Source organism: Saccopteryx leptura, chromosome 2 (assembly GCF_036850995.1).
Source record: "Saccopteryx leptura isolate mSacLep1 chromosome 2, mSacLep1_pri_phased_curated, whole genome shotgun sequence".
NCBI classification, from domain to species: domain Eukaryota; kingdom Metazoa; phylum Chordata; class Mammalia; order Chiroptera; family Emballonuridae; genus Saccopteryx; species Saccopteryx leptura.
This window is the reverse complement of record NC_089504.1, coordinates 270,667,915-270,689,087: the sequence shown is the minus strand read 5'-3', so window position 1 is coordinate 270,689,087 and position 21,173 is coordinate 270,667,915. Positions and strand designations below refer to the sequence as shown.

At 38.6% G+C, this 21,173-nt stretch overlaps 1 protein-coding gene and 1 non-coding gene across 2 annotated transcripts in view; one reads left to right on the top strand and one right to left on the bottom strand.

The window, feature by feature from the left end:
- The window catches only part of NSL1 (NSL1 component of MIS12 kinetochore complex), a 28,137-nt gene extending 7,004 nt beyond the window's left edge, over positions 1 to 21,133 (bottom strand). Inside the window, exons 1-4 of the mRNA XM_066361790.1 lie at positions 20,890 to 21,133; positions 17,463 to 17,541; positions 12,100 to 12,230; positions 9,799 to 9,853 (exon numbers count right to left, since the gene is read on the bottom strand). Coding sequence (XP_066217887.1) covers positions 9,799 to 9,853; positions 12,100 to 12,230; positions 17,463 to 17,541; positions 20,890 to 21,114 — 490 coding nt within the window. The 5' untranslated portion in view covers positions 21,115 to 21,133. The remainder of the gene's footprint in view (positions 1 to 9,798; positions 9,854 to 12,099; positions 12,231 to 17,462; positions 17,542 to 20,889) is intronic.
- Positions 12,686 to 12,792, top strand: LOC136396427 (U6 spliceosomal RNA). Its single transcript, XR_010749714.1, has one exon. It is a non-coding gene; the product is annotated as a U6 spliceosomal RNA (small nuclear RNA).
- Positions 21,134 to 21,173: the final 40 nt, after the last annotated feature.

The window sequence follows — 21,173 nt, the reverse complement described above, 5'->3', positions numbered from 1 at the left end:
GCCAGATAGCTCAGTTGGTTAGAGTGTAAGCCTGAGCAAAGAGGTTGCTGGTTCAATCCCAGGTCAGTGCACACTGAGGAACAGATCGATATTCCTAGCTTTCTCTCTCTCTCCTTTCTTCTCTTTCTAAAATCAATCAATAAAAAAAATTTTTTAGGCCCTGGCCGGTTGGCTCAGCGGTAGAGCATCGGCCTAGCGTGCGGAGGACCCGGGTTCGATTCCCGGCCAGGGCACACAGGAGAAGCGCCCATTTGCTTCTCCACCCCTCCGCCGCGCTTTCCTCTCTGTCTCTCTCTTCCCCTCCCGCAGCCAAGGCTCCATTGGAGCAAAGATGGCCCGGGCGCTGGGGATGGCTCTGTGGCCTATGCCTCAGGCGCTAGAGTGGCTCTGGTCGCAACATGGCAACGCCCAGGATGGGCAGAGCATCGCCCCCTGGTGGGCAGAGCGTCGCCCCTGGTGGGCGTGCCGGGTGGATCCCGGTCGGGCGCATGCGGGAGTCTGTCTGACTGTCTCTCCCTGTTTCCAAACTTCAGAAAAATGAAAAAAGAAAAAAAAAAAAAAATTTTTTTTAAATACAAAGGGGAGAAAAACAAACACAAAAATGATCACTAAATATTGATTATATTATCTGTAAATGCATCAAAAAACCATTTCCCAACATTAATATCTGCTTAGGAAATTTCAAATATATACACTTTTCGCTCACTCTCCCAAGATTTTTCTGTAACTGATAAGAGCATAGAGGTCCTCCAGATGTATAAACACTGGACTTAAGAATGTCTCCCGTGCTGATGGCTGCCCCCTGCCGTGCAGGTGTGGAGATGCACCTCCCCAGACATTCCCAGTGGCTTCCTTGCCACGGCCTTGATGGGAGTATCTCCATGGCACCACTATTCACCCTCTCATCCCAAACAACGGTGTTTAGGGGTCCAAACTATTCTCCCAAATCTAACTTAAGCAACATATAATAGAACTAATGTGCATCTAAATGTGATTTTACCAATATTTTTCATCATAAATGTGTTGTGGTTCAGCTACATTATAGGTTAAATAGCTCTTTAAAGGGTAGCTGAGAAACTTAACCACTTATAATACCATTAGTAAATGTTTTTCAGGGGAAATGCATTTCAACTTCCAAAGCTCAGATTTAATACAAATTCTTTTTTTTTTTTTTTTTAATTTTTATTTTATTTATTCATTTTTTTTTAGAGAGGAGAGAGAGAGAGAGAGAGAAAGAGAAGAGAGAGAGACAGAGAGAGAGAAGGGGGGAGGAGCTGAAAGCATCAACTCCCATATGTGCCTTGACCAGGCAAGCCCAGGGTTTCGAACCGGCAACCTCAGCATTCCAGGTCGACGCTTTATCCACTGCGCCACCACAAGTCAGGCTAATACAAATTCTTGAAACAACCATTTGTAAAGGGGGGCTACCTGTAAGAATGCTGGCAGACGCTTAAACAAGTTGGCATTATTAGGCAAGAAGAGGAACTGACTCTTAAGTCCTCTGCTTGTAGGGTCAGCAAAAGAACTTGACGTATCATCAAGTCTACTGCAGAGAAACTTAAAAATAGCTCTGTGTCATCATTACATGCTTGGTGGAAGACAAGAGAAAAATGCAAAGTCTCTTCAATTAACTTCAAAGAATATTTTTAAAAAGAAGATAATATGAAAGTAATTATTAGTTTCATTAACAGGATCACAAAAGATTAGGAAAAGTCATCTTATTGTTAGACAGCTAATCAGAATATTGATGCAAGGACATTAAAAGAAAAGTTTGCTCATAAAAATGTGGAAGTTAGGCACCCTTGAGGACACTGCCTTCCCTAGTCACTGGCTTTCTAAAACATAGGGAAACGAAAAAGTGGAAATGAAAGATTGAGTAATCAACCCAGTTTTGTTTTCAGGTCACTGAACTAACTAAACTGGGAAACAAACTTCAAAAAGCCTACACAAGTTCAGAAATTCATCAAGAAAGCATTACCTGAATGCTCCCTTCCTATTCCCAGTGTATTTTTATGAGCATGAGTGAGCATGTATAATGTGAGATGTCTGGCTTGTACTGGTTTCTGAAGGAGAAAAGGCATGAATGAGAACCATGAGTTGTAAACCAGCATCCCTGGTAAAAATGAAACCAAAAACTGAGCAGTGATTTACGACTTTCTGGGAGATAAGCCTACGCTACAACTTAAATACATCTGTTTGAACACACTTGCTAGGTAGCAGGTGTGTAATCCTCAGCATCCATTCCCACCTGCACCTCACCGCTACTTCAGTACTGAGGAGCTGTATTTCTTTCTCTTAAGGCACCCAAGACTTTCGCACTCCTCGCATGTTATCTGGCCTCCACCAAGCCTCTAACTTTGTCCGATAATGCTCGTTCCCTCTATTCCCTCCACTGCAGCCTCAGTGGTCTTTTTGTTCCGTATATATCCAAGCCCATTCTTGACTTAGGAACCTTGTTCTAGCTCTTGTCTCTTATTAAACAGTTCTTCCTCTTGTCACAAGATAAATTCCTACTTGCTACTTCCTCAGAAAAGTGTTTCCCATACCTAAACACATCACCCTAGCACTGATGTTACTTATTTTTAGATTTGTTTATACTTTCCTGCTCCCAAGGGAATATAAGATTCACAGAGCAAGGACCTCGTCTGTTTTGGCCACCATTATATCCTTCACACTGAGAACACTGAGAACAGCTCTGGCATACAGGAGAGATTCAATATACATATTGAATGTGTGGATAATAACAGTCATTCAGTACTATTGCGCATGGTGCTGCATGCTGGCTACTCAAAGCAAACTCAAGTAAGAAAGCTCATGGACCTTTCAGTTTTGGGAGAGCCATACGCAAGAAACACACAAATACTGGCATATTGTAACAGATGCTATTAATGAACAAATATTACAATAGAGAACTGAGGAGAGGCTATTTTAATTAGGGTAGTTAGAGCAAAAAGAGAACAAAAAGGAAAGCGCCTGAATTTGGATAGGTAGGTGGGAGTCAGATTGGAATGCTAAGGAGTGTGAAGTTTATTATATATTTTAAAGGTGGAAGGCTTTAGAATTTTAAGCAGAGGAATGAAAGCTGACTTGTGTTTCTGAAAGTATCTTAGACTACTAGTCAAGCTGGCTTAGATATTCACAACCTCTCCACTTTTGTCCAAAACATCATTGAATAAATACAGAAAACGTGAAAGCATATCCCTAAACATATACAAAATTAATATTTCTATGAACTAGAAAAATGTAAAAAAGCGTATTAAATCAATTAAATATCACCTCACACCCACACATCACCCCCCCACTAGACTTAGACAGTTTTATAGATGAATCTTATTCACTCTTCAAAGACAGATAACTTCTATGTTTACAAACTGTCTTATGAGAGCAGCATGACCTCGAAAACAATATTGGAAAGGAACAATATGTTTCAAAAGACCACATGTTTATCTGTGTGTGTGTGTGCACGCGCACACGCCCAATCATAGATGCAAACATACATCAGGTAAATATACTAAAGTGTAGACAAATTTAGTTCAACAGTTTATGAAAGGAAAACTGTATTAGTGAGAAACTGAGGTTTTCTCTGTGAATGTACAAATAACCATCAGAACAATTTGTCAGTGTCGATTCACCATAATATCAGAGTTAGAGATAAGAAGCATATGATCTAGACACACAAGGGAATTTTAGGAGTGATGGTAAATGTTCTATGTCTAAATTGTGGTGATGGTTACATTGTTATATACAACTGTCAAAACTCAAACTATGTACTTAAAGTGGATATATTTTATTTTATGTAAATTATACCTCAATAAAACTGGTTAACAAATATATTATCCCAGTTGATACAAAAGTATTCAATAAACACTTTTTTAATAATTTTAAAATTTTATGACCACTATCACCATTACTGCCCAACATATACTAGAAGTTCTAGTCAATGTAATAAAACAAAAAAAAAGTGTAAGGTTAGAAAAAAAGCAAATCCTATCATCACTTGCAAGTGATTTATTTACATTGAACGGAATCTAACAAACTAGATAAACCACTAGAGTTCAGTAAGTAAAATTCAATGGTGTTCCTAAACACTAGCAATATTCAATTTTAATATGTAATTCTAAAATGTTACCATTCATATAGCTACAAAAAGGAACAGTATCTAGGAAAAATAAAAGATGTGCTAAACCTATATAGAGAAATCTATAAAACACTACTTTTTTTCTTATCGCCATCTTTATTATGTTTTTAAACACTTCACATGCATTACAGATTAGCTACAATATCCATTCCCTTAAATAATACTATTATCAACATAGCAAGGAGGTAGCACTCTTATATCCATTTTTCTCATGTGCATTTATAAAATACTGTTGAAGGACAATTTGAAAACCTAAGAATGAGATATAATATGTTCACAAATGGGAACACCTAGATTGTAAACCTGGCACTTCTCTCCAAAATAATCTGTAAAAATCTATAACTTAACTACAGTTCCAATCAAATCCCATTAAGATTTTTCATATAATTTAACAAGTTGATCCTAACAATTCCTATGGCAGAGTAAAGGGTCAAAAATAGGCAACAAAATTTTGGAGAAATTGCAAAATACCAAGACTTATAAAACTACGGTAACTTAAAAAGTGTGATAATGCTACAGAGAAAGCCACATCAACTAACAAAATTAAAAACAGATCTTAGAAACAAGACCCAAAAATATATGGAAACTTTGTATATTAGGGAGTGACCTTACAGAGCAGTGGGGAAAAGGACTAATCACTAAATGATGCTAGGACAACTGGCTATCAATATTGTAGAAATTAGATCCCTTCATCATAAATTTTTTTAAAAAATTCAGATAGATTCAAGACCTAAATATGATATTCAAAACTCTATAGAAAAAGTAACATTAAATCTTTACGTCACTCGAGTAAAGGATTTCTTAAAGATGCTGAAGGAAAACATTATAAAGGAAAAACCTGGTAATTCTGACTACCATAAAACATTTTTTTATATATGCATATATGTATGGTCATAAAGTTAAAGCCAACACTTGAAAGCAAATATTTAGTGTTTATAACCAAAGGATTAACATCTAGAATGTGGGTGCATGTGCGTGTGTGCCTGAGTGTATGAATCTTAGAAATGAATAAAAAAAGAAAAGTTCAGGCCCTGGCCGGTTGGCTCAGCAGTAGAGTGTCGGCCCAGTGTGTGGAAGTTCCAGGTTCAATTCCCAACCAGGGCACACAGGAGAAGCGCCCATCTGCTTCTCCACCCTTCCCCCTCTCCTTCCTCTCTCTCTCTTCCCCTCCCGCAGCCAAGGCTCCACTGAGGCAAAGTTGACCTGGGCGCTGAGGATGGCTCCATGGCATCCGCCTCAGGCGCTAGAATAGTTCCAGTGGCAATGGAGCAATGCCCCAGATAGGCCAAGCATCGCCTCCTAGTGGGCATGCCAGGTGGATCCCGGTTGGGCGCATGCAGGAGTCTGTTTGTTTGCCTCTCCCTGCTTCTCACTTCGGAAAAATAAAAAAAATTAAAAAAAAAAGTTCAAATAAACCCATAGAAAAATGGACAAAGGCTATAAACAGGCAATTCACAGAAGAAACTATGGGATCAAAAAAACAAAGAAAAGGGTGCTCAATCTCACTTTATAGACTACATATACACTGTATATAGTGGTGAGTGACATTCTTTTGAGTTAATAAAGCTATTGTAATAATCATAACCTACATATATTTTTCCATACAAACTGTAAACCTACTTTTGCACACCCGTGTATGTGCACACACACATGTGCATGGAGAGAAAGAGAAACAATTCAATTGCTGGAAAAATGTGGGGAAGCAAGACTTTCAAACACTGCTGGTGGGAATGCAAACTGACTCCACTACTTTGGAGGGGTAGTAAAGCCTAAATGTAGTAAAACTGAATAGAAACAAATCCTATGACCTAGGAATTGTGCTTCCAGAAATCTACCCCAGAACATCTGTGACATATTTACACTACATAAGGAGAAAGGTATAAGAACAGTCATTGTAATACTGGTTATAACAGCAAAAACAGAAACAAAACAAAATAAAATCCCAACAACACTCTAAGCTTCTCTCAGTAGTGGAATGGATAAAAGGTGGTACAGTATAGTCATACACCAGAGTATTCAAGTAGCTAAATGAACAGAGGGCTATGTGTGTATATGATGTTGAGAGAAAAATATAAGTTGCAGAATGGTGTATGATCATTATGATACAATGCCTATAAAATCTGAAAACAGATACCATACATTGTTTATGGATACATGTTTATAAAGTTAAAGCCTAAAAGCATGGCTAGGAAGGATCTACTCAGCTTGAGGATAGTGGTTCCTTCTGAACTAAGAGGGAATGGAATGGGATATGGAGGGATAAAAAGTTTCAACTACATCCAAACTTTCAGTTCCTAAAAAGGTTTGAAGCAAATGTGGCAAAATATGAATGGCCCTTAAGTATAAGTAGTGGGTACAAAGATGCCATTATCTTACACTCCATATTTTCTATATGTTTAAAAATCAGCTGTGCCTGATGTCTATTCATTGGAATAGAAGAGAACAAGAGTGAAAAGGAAGCCTTTCTAGAACGCATGTGCGGAAATCTGGCTAGAGTAATGGTGACTTAGAGTAAAGGTGATAATAAGATGAAGTAGATTAATGTAAGGTTATATTTGAAAGAAATAATTTGTAGAACTTATTGATGGATGGGATATAAAGAGCTCAGGAGTGGAAAAATTCAAGGTTGACTCTTGGCTAAAGCAATATATAAATGAAGGAGCCATTTTATCAGAAGGTGAAAACTGGGAAAGGAACCAGACAGAGGGCATGGTAGAATCCTGTTTTATATTCATCTCTTATTTCTACTCAGACATGGGCTCTTTACAGGGAGAATATGTCTGCGTTGCCTCTGTATTCCCCAAAGTTCTTAACATAACTATGCCAAATCAACTGCATACAGTTGGCCATCCATATCTGTGGATTCTACATACTCATGAATTCAACCAACTATGAACTGAAAATATTTGGGAAAAAAATGTTACATTGTTATTGACACGTAAATGGATTCAACCAATTGTGAACTGAAAATATTTGGGAAAAAATGTTACTGACACATATGATATAGTTAATCCTATGATGGTTACGTCTGTACTAAACACATATAGACTTTTTTCTCATCACTACTCCCTAAACAATATAGTATACCAGCTATTTACAGAGTAATTACATTATATTAGGCATAAGAAGTAATTTAGAGATGATTTAAAGTATACAGGAGGATGTAAGTAGATTATATACAAACGCTGTGCTAGTTTATATAAAAGAAATCTAAAGCACCTGTGGATTTTAATATCCACGGGGGGGGGGCAGTTCCTGGAACCAACTCCCCACAAATACTGAGGGATGATGTATTGTTTTGAAAACCAGACAACCTTCTTTAAAAGTGTAAGCTTTCAAAAACATCTGATATCACTTAATAGTCTAATAACAAAAAGAAACTTTCAAGAAGTTCCAATAAGATTTCTCACGCAGTTTAGGTTTTGAAGTTCCATATAAATTTATGCTTCCCACATTCCTAAGCCATTTTAATTAATTTCATATGATTTTACCAGTCAGATGCATTATAAGCTATGTAGTATTATAAGACACCATTGTAAATGAATAAAATGTATAAGGTTATACTTATATAGCATCTCCTTACCAACTACTACTTATTTATTTTAGTTCTAGTTTATAGAGCCCCTTATCTCATGTGACTCATAACAACCTCACATACGTAGGCAGGATGTTTCTGTAATATTTAGTGACAAAGACACTTAAAGCATCAGGCACCATAGCTAGAATTCATCATGAAGAAACCAATGCTTGAAGTGACTTCATGGATAAATGAAGTCATGCTAATAAAACTGCAATTCTGCTGTGCTTAAAGAGCTGATGCTGGCCCTGGCTGGTTGGTTCAGTGGATAGAGTTGGCCCAGCATATGGATATTCTCAGTTTGATTTCCAGTCAGGGCACACAGGAGCAGGAACCATCCGTTTCTTTCTCCCACCCTCTATCTTTTTTCTATCTCTTCCCCTCCCACAGCCAGTGGCTCAACTGGTTTGAGTGTTGGCCCCAGGCAGAGGTTAGCTCAGTTGATTTGAGCATCAGCCCCAGACAGGGTTGCCAGGTGGATGCTAGTCATGGTGCATGTGGGAGTCTTACTATCTCCTCTCCTCTCACTTAAAAAAAAATTTTTTTTAAAAGAGCTGATGCTATTCTAACTTATAAATATTGTGAAAACAGATAATGATAAATTCTCCTCAAAACTTATCCAAAAGATAGATTCTGATTATTCCTTTTTTTCTAATACTACATAATGGGACTGGTAGTAATAAAATCATTTAGACCTTCAAAGGATCACTTAAGTGAATTTGTTTTCCTTCCTAAGATAAAAAGGTTACCAAGTTTCTTTAGAGACTTAACTGTATCAAAAGTCATAATACTTGAGTATATTATGATACCACAGGTTTCAATTCTTATTTTCATGTTGTTCAAAACCAAAACAAGTATATTTCAACCACTGCATTTTGGCAACTACCCCTTTTTAGTGAACCGTGACAAGCATTAGGTCCTAGGCAATTTTTATTTCAAACACAGTGAACACTGTGATTTTGAGCAATTTCAGAGTATCTTCATTCTTGTACTTCCCACTCAGTTTATTCCTTTAGCTTAGAAGAATGAGGAGGGCAGGGGGACCCATTAGGAAGTAGTTCAGAATTAGACAAAGGTAAGGTTCTCAAAGCCATGAGTATAAATAACCCTTACCCATAAATCAAATCTTAATTGCTTTATTAATAGCCCAGAAACATTACTTTTGAGCACCTAAAGTAAACTACAAAAGGTGTTTTATGGAAATTATTATAAAAGTTTAAAAGTGAGAATGAAGTCATTTATAAATATATATGACCCATGTTTTTAGCAATGCAAGTTCTGTTTCTGGATTTACATACCTTTGTATTAATTTTTTATTTTTTATTTTGGTGACAGGGCGAGAGAGAAAGAAAGGGAAGAGGGGAGAGAGATGAGAAGCATCAACTTGTAGTTGCAGCACTTTAGTTATTCATTGATTGCTTTCTTGTATGTATAGTGACCCCTTGCTCAAGCCAGAAACCTTTGGGCTCAAGCCAGCGAGCCTACACTTAGGCCGGGGACGTTGGGGTTTTGAATCTGGAATCTTAGCATCCCAGGTTGATGTTATATCCACTGTGCCACTACCGGTCAGTCATAACTTTTTATAAATTTGATTTCTCTGTTTTAGAGAATGGATCTACACTGAAACAGAACTGAGTTCAAAGGCATAATAAGTGCGTGTATCTCTTAAGTTCAACATTATAGTTTTGGTGGATTTTATTTTGTAAAGGAGGAAACACCAATGAAAGTGATCACACTGGGAGTGATACCGTGAGTACTCCAATAGTATAACTCTGGCTGTAAAGAATGGATAGTATAATAGCCATTAGACATGGGAGGGTATTATAATAGAAGTTAGAGATGGGAAAGGTGTTATAATAGTCTTGGTTAAGAGAAAGCTTTATAAAAGTCCAGATTCCTGAGTACTACTCCTAGAGATTCTGAGGCAGTAAGTTCTCAAAATCCTTAGTGAAGAGCACACATGGTAGTGAGTTAGAACATCAAAGAGAAGATACCTCTGATGATGATACTTTTAAAAGAGTATCAGGAACTCATAAAAATTACAAGCTGATGCTTCATTTTTACCACAAATGAACAGACTCACCTGGCTCAGGGTCACAGTTTAGGTCCAAAGGCTGTACAACAGGGCAGTACTGCTTCTAAATATAATATAAATTAAAACAGACTTACTTTCACCACTTAATGCCTCATATAAACATTTTCTTCAGCTACTGTAAGCAAACATACTATTAATCAGTAGTATCATTCTTTGGGGGGGAAAAAAACCCCAAAACACAAAAATTAAAACCTGCTATCTGTAGAGAATGGAGAAAAAAAGAAAAAAAGACCCATGTGAGTCTGAGTTATATCTTTTATAGTACTGCCACCTACTGCACACACTAAGCAATTGCACCATTGAAAAATAGAAGGAAAGCAAGCAAATTGAAGGCACATAGACTAAATTTTGTGTTTCAACTACTAGGTAGTCTCCAAATTACGAATAAACTGTTTTTTAAAAAGTTTATTTTAAGAAAAGTGTTTGGAAATTAGAACTCATATTCCCACAGAACCTGCTTTTTCTTTCTTTCTTTCTTTTTACAGGGACAGAGAGAGAGTCAGAGGGATAGACAGGGACAGACAGACAGGAACGGAGAGATGAGAGCATCAATCATTAGTTTTTCGTTGCGCGTTGCAACATCTTAGCTGTTCATTGATTGCTTTCTCATATGTGCCTTGACTGCGGGCCTTCAGCAGACCGAGTAACCCCTTGCTCAAGCCAGCGACCTTGGGTCCAAGCTGGTGAGCTTTTGCTCAAACCAGATGAGCCGGTGCTCAAGTTGGCAACCTTGGGGTCTCGAACCTGGGTCCTCCGCATCCCAGTCTGACGCTCTATCCACTGTACCACCGCCTGGTCAGGCAGAAACTGCTTTTTAAGGTAGCTGACACAACCATGTCAGAGCATTAGAGCCTATAGATCCTGGGACACACTAGGACTATAGCATAGCAGAAGACTATAAAAAACAGGATCCCCAGTTCAGGCAAAAAGAAAGAGAACAATGTTCCTCCTTTCTCTTGCCCAAAGCTAGCAAGAACCAAAAAGTTTTAAAAAGCTGTCCTTAGCATCTTCCCCTCATACATTTTGCATCACTTTTTAAACTTCCACAGCAGTATCTCACCTAGGCCTGCCAACCTTCTTCCTTTTATGTAATACTGATTATTGGGTTTTCTTCAGGAAGGGAGGGGCAATTAATAGGAAGGGTGATACTAAGATTTAAACATATTTCAAATGTTTTTCCTAAGGAAACTTTAAAAATGAGGTGAGGAAATAAATTAAGATATTTCTTTGAGGACTAACTGCTATAGAAGAAAAAAATAATTCTGCTTATAGATATTTTTTTCTGAGAATGACTTAAGTATCTTAGATCTTAAGTATCTTAGATCAAGTACCTGTCTTAGTTATCTAAAACAATTCCTGTAAGGAAAGCAATAGAAAGATTTATATGAAAAGTATGCTCATTTAAAAAACTAAGGACAGGCCCTGGCTGGTGGCTCAGTGAATAGAGCGTTGACCCAGCATATGGACATCCCAGGCTTGATTCCAGGTCAGGGCACACAGCAGAAGCGACCATCTGCTTCTCCCCCAGTCCCTCTCCTCCTTCTCTCCCTCTTCACTCCCCATAGCCAGTGGCTCGGTTGGTTTGAGTGTGGCCCTGGCACTGAGGATAGCTCCATTGGAGTGTGGGTCTCAGACACTAAAAATAGCTCGGTACTAGAGCACTGGCCCCAAATGGGGTCGCTGGGTGGATCCCAGTCAGGGCGCACACGGTAGTCTGCCTATCTCCCCTCCTCTCACCTAAAACAAACAAACAAACAAACAAACAAAAATTAAGGACAAGTGGTATATCACAATACATTTCTCATGTATTTTTCATGACAGAGGAGAGCCATTCCCAGCAAACCTACTCTTGCCTCATCATGATTTTGGGAGCTAAATAAATTACACACAATTCATAAAGCAAATTTCAGCATTATAAACAGGCACTCAATCTTCACTATCAATTTAAAGCATCTTCCAAAATATATACTCATATATAAATAATGTGCCAAACATGACAAATAGAAAGAAAAGCCTTAAAAGATAAATTTCTTTTTTCTTCCTGGTTTCCAAATTATAAAGTCATTGTCAATCTTTTATCTTCAAATTCTATGTTACCATCAGTTGTATTCAAAACCTAGTGTGATTTAGAATAGGAAAAAGTCTTATAAGAAACAAACAGTAGTAACTGAGGCAGGAAAGATAAAACAAAATGTCATTTATCACTACATCGATCTTATACTTTAAATTTTTATTGCAGTAAAACAGACATAACATAAAATTTACTATTTTAAAGGTAAATCATCTTACCAGAATTTCTTGTTTTGCTTTTATGATTTTTATGACACATTCAAGGATCTTTCTGGGATACTGCTTACGTTTGGTGGCTAAATCTACTATGATTTCATCAAACTGATCTTCAAGTTCTTTGATATCAGAATCTATTTCAAGAGAAAAAAGTATCAAAAAATTTCTTAAAACACATTGTTTATATTCTATATGGAAATGTGATGTAAATAAACTAAATTTTAAAAACACAAAATAATTGAGAAAACAAACATGGTAAGTTAATGAATGCCCACACTTTGGTGATTGGTTCATTTACATATTAAACAATCAAATACTAAGCACCAATGGGAAACCAGGCCAAAATCAGATAAATACAAAGATGAACATAATATGATCCCTGCTATCTAAGAGCTATGGTTTACTGGAAGCAGACAGGTAATTACAAAGCAACTTGATAAATCCAACAGAGATGTGGACAAAATGCTACCAGGACACAAAACAATGAAAAACTAATTCTGCCTGTGGAATTTCAGACTTTAAAGAGAAAGTAATATCTGAGCTGGGTCTTAGAATTTAAGTGTAAATCCTTTGGATAAAAAGAGGTAAGGTGCTTGCTTCGGCAGCACATATACTAAAATTGGAACGATACGGAGAAGATTAGCATGGCCCCTGCACAAGGGTGACACGCAAATTCGTGAAGCATTCCATATTTTTCTTAAAAAAAAAAAAAAAAGGGTAAGGAAAAAAATAATAGGGAGAAGCATTTCAGGCAGAGGAAACAGTATTTGCAAGATCATAAGTCTTTGGGAAACAGAAAAAGTTCTAAATGGCTGCAGGATAAAGTATAAGGAAAGAAGAATGATAAAATAACTAGACTGTAAAGAGCACTTAATATGAGGAATGCTAACAAGTCAGAACTGTGAGCCAAAGCTGTGACAATGGCAGTGAGTAGAGTAGCTAGATCTGAAATAGATGGAACTAGATAGATGGTAGGGGAAAGGAAAAGATACAGTGACTTTAATTTATTTAACCAAAACCATTTTATTGGTTGATTTGTTTCTAAATAGTGATTCTCAAACTTTAGCAAAATGTTTTATCTTCGAACTTGTCAAAGGAGCAGAAATTTTGACTCAGTAGGTCTCTGGAATGGGGGTCCAGATAATAAGCATCCCAGATGAAATGAATGCAGGTAATATATCAACCTTATTATGAAAATCATTCGAAAGAGTAACAAATATTAAGTAGTTAAAAATATTAAAAAGCGCCCTGGCCGGTTGGCTCAGCGGTAGAGCGTCGGCCTAGCGTGTGGAGGACCCGGGTTCGATTCCCGGCCAGGGCACACAGGAGAAGCACCCATTTGCTTCTCCACCCCTCCGCCGCGCTTTCCTCTCTGTCTCTCTCTTCCCCTCCTGCAGCCAAGGCTCCATTGGAGCAAAGATGGCCCGGGCGCTGGGGATGGCTCTGTGGCCTCTGCCTCAGGCGCTAGAGTGGCTCTGGTCGCAACATGGCGACGCCCAGGATGGGCAGAGCATCGCCCCCTGGTGGGCAGAGCGTCGCCCCTGGTGGGCGTGCCGGGTGGATCCCGGTCGGGCGCATGCGGGAGTCTGTCTGACTGTCTCTCCCTGTTTCCAGCTTCAGAAAAATGAAAAAAAAAAAAAAAAAAAAAAAAAAAAAAAAAAAAAAAAAAAATTAAAAAGCTAGGTCATCAGCTTAATTGGTTGTACAGTATGTGTTTTGCTGTGTCAAAGTCTATGCTAGAAATAGATCTATTTGAGTAGAAGCTTCATTAGGGAGAAGGATAATACATATTTATTGAAACATTATTATACATATCAGCATATATTTATATATTGGACAAAGATAATTGAGGCACATCCGGGATGGCCTTTCATTCAACTACCAAATATTAAGTTCAATTGAACTATTTCTTTTAAAGAATATTATGAGAGATACAGTAATTTCTTACTTTGAAAAGTCATTTAAATGTGCAACCTCCCTAAATTTTAATTTACCCATTTGAAAAGTTCAATCCCTAATCTGAAAGAAATAATGTATTATTTTGCAATCAGTTAAAAAACAAAACAAAACATAAAAAAGCAAGTCTCCCGGCTAAATCTTCTATGTAGGGCGGAAAAATGGTTTCTTAGCGCCACCTAATGATAAAGTTATAAAAGTGAAATATATAAACCAGGGGTCTCCAAACTTTTTACACAGGGGGCCAGTTCACTGTCCCTCAGACCGTTGGAGGGCCGGACTATAAAAAAAAACTATGAACAAATCCCTATGCACACTGCACATATCTTATTTTAAAGTAAAAAAAACAAAACAAGAATACAATATTTAAAATAAAGAACAAGTAAATTTAAATCAACAACTGACCAGTATTTCAATGGGAACTATGCTCCTCTCACTGACCATCAATGAAAGAGGTGCCCCTTCCGGAAGTGCAGTGGGAGCAGGATAAATGGCCTCAGAGGCCGCAGTTTGGGGACCCCTGATAGAAACGATTTGAACAGGTAAGACTTAGTCTTTCATTTAACAAATATTTAGTGGGTGCCTACTATGTGTCAACCTAAGTATTGAAAACATAGTGATGAGGAAAACAAATATAGTTCCTGCTCTTAAGGAACTTACATTTTAATTATTAAATGTGCCTGGTCATTCTGTCTGAAATCAAGTGCATTCAGGGTAGTTAAGGGGCAGAGAGGAAGTTAGTTTCACTTATATGTATATTCGTATGTTCATTCATTTGTTCAGTCACTCCTTTATACAATAAGCTCAGTGAACAAAACAGACAAAAACCTCTGTCCTTGTGAAGCTTACTTATTGCTCCTATGTATCAGGAGCAGATACAAATCCTATTCATTCTAGCTGCTGAACATGTCTGACACCCTTTTCTTTCTCTCCTTTCCCACTGTGTTAGGGCAGGTCTTCAGCATCATTTGCTGTGCTGTTGCAATAACCTCTCAAAGTCAGCCTGCTTTGAATTTTTCCCTTCTCCAGTCCATCCCCACACAGAGTCAGCAGTTAGCTTTCTAAACACAAATCTATTCATGTAAGTTCTACTTTAAAAACCTTCGCTGGCCAGGCGGTGGCGCAGTGGATACAGCGTCAGACTGGGATGTGAAAAGACTCAGGTTCGACACCGAGGTTGTCAGCTTGAGTGCGGGCTCATCTGGTTTGAGCAAAGCTCACCAGCTTGGACCCAAGGTTGCTGGCTCAAGCAGGGGGTTACTTGGTCTGCTGAAGGCCCATGCTCAAGGCACATATGAGAAAGCAATCAATGAACAACTAAGGTGTCTCAACGAAAAACTGATGATTGATGCTTCTCATCTCTCTCTGTTCCTGTCTTTCTATCCCTCTCTCTGACTCTCTCTGCCCCTGTAAAAATAAAAAAATAAAAAGCTTAAAAATCTTCGCTGGTTCCCTACTACCTATAAGGTAAAGTGCAAAGTCCTTAGCATATCCTACAGGGCTCTCTGTGGTCTGGCTCCAACTTAGCTTTCTGGTCACATCTGCCATTAGTTTTCTCAACTCACTTCTGACATCTTCTGAACACAGCATTCCTTTGTGCCTTTGTACGTGCTATTTTCTTCACTCTAAACGTCCTTCCTACTTCCTTTCTGTTTAGCACACTCTCATTTATTACATGCACTTAACAACCTACTCTGTCATGTCTACTCCCACTTCCCAAAGAGTAGAGTGGTGATTCTTGTCCCATTTCCTTCCATTAATGATGAGTTCCTAAATGGTAAAAACTATGTCTTTGAACCTATTTCTCAGCATCTGAAATGGTGGCTGGCATTTATCAGGTGCCCATGAAAACAGGTAAAAGTGTTGTAACTATTTTCCATCACAGTTATCAGGGGAAAAGGGGACAAAGAATATACATATTTACCCAAGCTAACAACCTGTCAGAAAATACATTTATTAATCTATAAACTGATAAATCATATTGCTAAAGGCAGTCTGTACCACACAATAAAGCAATTCCAAAGTGACTCCAGGGAAAGAGTAAGATAAAGACACAGTAAAGACTGTATAGTTTGAAAATACTCCTAGGTGGTTCTGATACACTCCCTCCCTCTGTAATCACTCTGATGAGAAATCCAATGCTATTGTTTTTAATGATCTATATGTATATCAGAAGGTACAATTTGGTAACTTTGAAGAGATAATTACTATACAGGGCTGTGCAAAAGTAGATTTACAGTAGAGAGTACACAAAACAGTTTATTCTTGTATTATTATTTATTAATTCTTTTATTAATTGTATTACAACTGTAAAACTACTTTTGCATAGCCATGTAATAATTCCAAGGATTAGACTGAAGTCTTTTGGGCAAAGTATTATTTCAATGTTAAGAAAAACTGTAACGCCTGACCTGTGGTGGCGCAGTGGATAAAGCATCAACCTGGAAATGCTGAGGTCGCCGGTTCGAAACCCTGGGCTTGCCTGGTCAAGGCACATATGGGAGTTGATGCTTCCAGCTCCTCCCCCCTTCTCTCTCTCTGTCTCTCTCTCCTCTCTCTCTCCCTCTCTCTCTCCTCTCTAAAAATGAATAAATAAAATTTAAAAAAAAAAATTAAAGAAAAACTGTAACCACAGAGGGTTATTTGATGGGCTTGGAATCAACTCAGTGGTATAACTGAATAATCAAAACAGTTAACAGGGGTATCAAGCTATGCTGGTCAGATCTCCATTGTATCACTCTGGCCCTCTTGTCAGAATAGACCTTCTCTTGAATGTTGCTGAAGAATTCTGCTTTTCTTCCCACACTAATCATTCTTGTTCTACTGAACTTCTTCCTTTGTACACTGAACATTTTCTTTCTATTAAAACTTTGATTTCTTTAGATATGTCAAAAATACTAGTTAGGGTGAAATCAAGTCTGCTTTGGACAAGGAAAATATTGTCTTTTAAGGTTTCTCCAAATACTGACCTCATCCTTAACACAGTACTCTTATAGTTGAACTTCACACTCCTAAGGGTACTCACTACCTACTCTAAGGATCACTTGTAAAAATACAACTTGATTCCTAAGGTATTAGTCATAGGAATTCTCTAGGACTGTTTCTTCATCTGGGGATAGTTCCACAGTACTTTCCAATAAATTACTGACAGGGGTATTTCTGAAGGTTAATCAGATGAAAGTCTTGTTGAGTGCCAGACAGAGAATATAAAGGATTAAGGCATCTACTGTGTTCTTTACCTCAGATACAACTTCAACAGTCTTCTAGATTAGTTTTCTCTCCCACTGCCCAATAAAAAGTTTTTTAAAGAGAAGTAACACTAAAAATGGAGATTAAAAATTAGTATTCAAAATAAAATTAGCTACAAAAATAACTCAGAAATGAAAGGCAGAAAAAGTTAAATCACTTACCCCTAAAACAATCATCTGAAGCTTCTTGCCAGGCTTGCCCATTAATGCTGACATTCTCCTGCACAGCTGATTCAAATATCTGCAATAAAGTCACAAGTCAGATCACCAAAATAACTTTAAATACAGTACTGAATTTAAACATTCTGGCAAAATAAGTTCAGATTTGTGATGGAGAATATTTTTAAAAAGTAGCAGGCTAGCCTATTAGTATATTTATTTTCAATGAAGTAAGATTCCATTCCAATTGATTCTACCTACATTTTCACTGATAGCCATTATGCTACCTGTGAAAAATTCTGATCCAACAGTTTAGAATATTTTTATAAACAAAACATGCACTTCTTAAATGAAATAAAAAATAGAAGCTAACAAATTTGGACTCAGTTGAACCTGAAGAGTATATATATTTCATATGCTTTAAATGAGTGTCATTTGTTAATAAAAGGGAAAATATACATACTTAAGAGAAAGTGATATTAATGTCTACTTTATAATGGACTATTTTTTAGAGATGTATACTGTAGTATTTAGGGAAGAAATGATATGACATCTTGGATTTGTGTTAAAATAGAAAGTGTAACACATTTTTGACGACTTAAATTTGGTCATGGATATATGGGTGTTCACTGTACTAGTCTATATTTTATAAGGTTCAAATTGTTCATAATACATTAAAAAATAAAGAACTAAAGGAATTTGGTAGCACCACTAAAATTTTAAATGCACATTCCTATTACCTAACAATTCACTTCTAGCAATGTATCCTAAAGGACTATAAAAACATAAAGATGATGTAGTAGAAATATTTATTTTAGCACTGTTTGAAATTACAAAATATTAAAGGAAAAATAACAAAATCTAAATTCAAAATTAGGAGAACGGTTAAATATTCGATATAGCCATACCATGCAATACCTAAAAAGAATGAAGCTTATCTCTACATTGTAGGAATATGCTCTGAATATATGCAGTTAGAATAACAATCAGAGACAGCAAGACACCTGAGGGTGAAAGCCCTGAACAAGCGAGTCCGGGGGCCTCTCTGACCCTGTGCTGGAAACAGCAAAAGAGCCAGGTAAGATTCGGCAACACAGAAATGTTTAGGCTTTCAGAACAGAGATTAGAAGTTCTCTGTCAGCATGTTCCTTGCCTTTTACTTCACTACCTGAAAACTTTTTCTGTCTGCTTCCTTGGGTTATCTGTACTGGCTAATAAATATCTGAGTAAGACTGGGGATGGGGCTTCAGTCCTTCAGTCTGCTGACCAGGGCTATTGCCTCCCCTGGGCCCCTCAGAGCCTCAGAGCACTCCCGTCTGGACTTCCAGTAGTTCACTGTCCTTGCAACAAGTGGTGCCCCCTGTGAGGAACAGGAACCAAACAACAAGTTGGCTACTCCAAGTAGTTTCATGGACGCAGCAACACTATATAACATTGACAATCGTCCAACATCTACATACTTGGTAAAACAAAAAAGGGGGGCCAGGTTGCTAACAATACATCAACATACTAGTAATGTTTAAAACAAAACAGAGAGTGAGAGAGAGACAAAGCCATAAAGAAGAGTATAAAAGGAGTATATCCTCGCCCTGGCTGCTTGGCTCAGTGGTAGAGCGTCGGCCTGGCGTGAAGTCCCGGGTTCGATTTCCAGCCACGGCACATAGGAGAAGCGCCCATCTGCTTCTCCACCCCTCCCCCTCTCCTTCCTCTCTGTCTTTCTCTTCCCCTCTCGCAGCCAAGGCTCCATTGGAGCAAAGATGGCCCGGGCACTGGGGATGGCTCCTTGGCCTCTGCCCCAGGCGCTAGAGTGGCTCTGGTCACGGCAGAGCTGCACCCCGGAGGGGCAGAGCATCGCCCCCTGGTGGGCGGAGCGTTGCCCCTAGTGGGCGTGCCGGGTGGATCCCAGTCGGGCGCATGCGGGAGTCTGTCTGACTGTCTCTCCCCGTTTCCAGCTTCAGAAAAATACAAAAAAAAAAAAGGAGTATACCCTCTAAGTACCCTTCAAAATAGATAGTAAGCTATCTTCAGGAATGAGGAGGGATGAGGGAGAGAAATTTGAAGACTTTGCTTTATTTGGCACATTTTATATAATTATAAATAAGCATAAGACAAATAATACATAACTATGAAATAAAGTATATATTTTACACATTAAAATTAAATAAAGTAAAATATGTACTTTATATATGAACTTTGAAGGATTATCTGAGAATACAAATTGTCTCTGTAGTATTGGTACAGTTACTACTTAAAAAATAGTTATTATGTGGTTTTAGAGATACCTCAACATAATTAAAGCCTCTGCATTTTATTTGCTATCTTATTTAAAATAAAACACAAGTCAATTTCCCTAGTTTACCTTAGCACTTCCTAGAAAGCGGCAAACTTGAAGATCATTACACAGTAAAACAGCCTTCTTCCCCAAAACTAGGAAGAATGTCTCTATTCTTCCCTTGCTGGCAAGGAGGGAACAGGAGCCACTGTGTGGACAACTGGAATAGAGAAGCACAAGCAGGGGAGTGTTTCTTCCCTCTTCTTCCATTTAACCTATATTTTTATTGTTTGCGTTGTGGTCATTTACACTCACAGGTGTGCTGCATTATATAAGATTTGAAACTTTTTTTTCTACATATAAATTGTATGCGTCCTTATGACAAGCACCTATCCTTCAATTGATTGTATCCGCCCACCTCCCCCCCACACCAAAATACTATCAAAGTTTTGCAAAATATTTGAGAAAGGAAGGGAAATGTGTTATATGAGCCAGTGTATGATCTTAGAGAAGTTTATAATCAAGACAGCTTCCTCTTCTTCTTTGGACTTGTAGGGGAAATGTTTTCAGTCTTTTTTAACAAGATATTCTAAAACAGGCAAAAGGAAAGACCAAAAGCTAGCCTGGTGACGGATTGACTTCCAAGATTTCCCTTCTTGGGAGACTGACTCTTCAGTCATGCCTGCACTGCGACAGGGGGGCCACCTGCCCCCGGGACTACTGAGGCCTGGACCTGTAGCTAGTCCGAAGGAAGAGGAGCTGCAATCTTCCGACACCAGATTGGAAGAGCTTAGTACAAACAAAGGAATGTAAATTATCTCGTACTTTTTATTATTACAAACTAAAAACATTATCTTGGGTATAGTGAATTAAGTAAAATATATTATTAAAATTAATTTCGCCTATTTTTTGTTACTTTTCATTTCAAGTTCCACACAGGGCTCGGCTTGTATCTTTCTATCGGGCAGCGCTGGTCTAAGTAATGGGTAACGCCCAGCGGACACTGGATCTATTATACTTCGTTCCCCGGCGCTTCCCGGGGCTGCTGTCACCGGGGAGCGGGGTACCGCGGGCTTTGCCGACGCCTGGCGTAGACTCTGGAGCCCTGCGACCGGGGTTAGAGGGTGGAGGGACAAGACGGGGCTACTGGGCCCGTACCCACTGCGCATCTCGCACCGCGGGCTCCCGAATCTCTTCTGGCAGCGCGTCCCCGAGCTGCTGCACGAAGCGGCCGCACAGTTCCACCAGTTCCGTCACGGCCTGCTTCGAGGTGCAGCGCACACGAAAGTCTTCATGGGACTTGGCGAGGACCGAGGTCCTGTCTTCTGAACCGGCGGCGTCCCGTGGAAGCGAAAGCCCCACCGACTCAGGAGCCCCCGCCATTTTCCCAGTTTAAAGTGTGGGCGGGAACGCGGAAAGCGGAAGCGTCCTACACTGGCGGA